This window comes from Montipora capricornis, chromosome 14 (genome assembly GCF_036669925.1).
Source record: "Montipora capricornis isolate CH-2021 chromosome 14, ASM3666992v2, whole genome shotgun sequence".
NCBI lineage: Eukaryota > Metazoa > Cnidaria > Anthozoa > Scleractinia > Acroporidae > Montipora > Montipora capricornis.
In genome coordinates, this window is record NC_090896.1 from 17730688 (window position 1) to 17732115 (window position 1428).

The following is a 1428-nucleotide window of genomic DNA, read 5'->3' on the forward strand; positions in this document are numbered from 1 at the left end:
AGGAACAACGACCATGAAAGGACTGGTAGGAATTAGTCCTTTGGGAGTGGTGTCATTCATGAGTGAGTTGTATACTGGTAGAATTTCCGACAAAGAGCTCACAATGGCCAGTGGACTGTACAAATTGCTTTCCCCTGGAGATGACGTAATGGCCGATAAAGGGTTTGATATACAAGATGACCTGGCCAAATATGGAGTTACTTTAAACATTCCAGCATTTTTGAAAGGGAGCAGCCAGTTTACAATACAGGAGACACAACACAATAAGAAGATCGCCAGCCTCAGAATTCATGTGGAAAGGGGAATTGAACGAATCAAGAATTGGCACATTTTTGACAGGTGCCTAACTATCCTTTTAGCACCTGTTGCGAGTGAGATATTTTTTGTGGTTGGAGGCCTCACTAACTTTCAGCCTCCTTTGATAGATTAGAAGGTGATACTTAGAAAAACTGTTCATTATGTTCAATAAATACACCGATGACATGTACAACACAAAATTGGCTATGACCAACATATTTGAACAGGCCAGCTAACCACCACAAGAAAGCATCGGTAATGGTTAACTTACCCCATTAACTATGTTGGTCATAGATAATTCTGTGTTTTATATTAACACACCAATACAGCTCAACAGTTTCTTTAGAATAACCGAAAAATAGAAATAGACAAAATAACAATAATTGCTAGGCTGCCCTGCAAGTGGCAAACAAACAAGAAAGTGTAATCAGGAAAGTTCAGTTGAACATTGTTTTTATCTGTTGGTACTCAAGGCACACCAATGTTAACCTTGCAAAATACAATGAAAGCAATTCTTTATCCTTGTGCCAATGAAATAAATAATTTGCAAGTAAATTTATTATGGCAACCTTAATCTCTGTAGCCCATACTTAATCTTTTGGTATGCCAGTTCTGTTGTGACATACTTTGCAAAAAAAGAATCCAGCTGATTCAACACTGGTGACCAAAATTCAGCATTAAATGTGACTTTGACTGCCAATATGTCATTACCAAGTTTGAAAGTTTTGTCTGGCTGTTCAACAGCACCCTTGATGAGAAAAACTGTCCATTCTTTATTACTAGTAAACATTTGTTGTTAACTTGATAGTAATATTTGTGTTGTTTATTAATAGCTATTCCTAATGGGCTTTCCTCGTTCAAAACAACTATGCGCTTTCTCTTAGCACAATCAAGCAATGTTTCATTACAGTCTAAAAAACTCAGTTTCACCTCCACTAAACCTTCACTGGGAATTTAAGAGGGGTCAGTAACAATTCCATCAGGGCTAGCAGCAAGAAATCCATGGGTTGCACTTACAATCAAACCAGAAGGAACAACTTGTATATCTTTTCCCTTTTGTTTCTGTAGACTTATGTACTCATTGATAATTTGTTTTTCTCTTCTCAAACCCTCTTTCATTTTAGAGGTTTG

The 1428-nt window shown here is 37.1% G+C and overlaps 1 protein-coding gene across 1 annotated transcript in view; it reads left to right on the top strand.

Annotated features, from left to right (window-relative positions):
* LOC138032133 (uncharacterized) overlaps window positions 1-435 on the top strand; it is a 731-nt gene extending 296 nt beyond the window's left edge. The window contains exon 1 of the mRNA XM_068879725.1: window positions 1-435. This exon is cut by the window's left edge and continues 296 nt beyond it. Within this exon, the coding sequence (XP_068735826.1) occupies window positions 1-430 (430 nt within the window). The 3' untranslated portion in view covers window positions 431-435.
* The last annotated feature ends 993 nt before the right edge of the window (window positions 436-1428 follow it).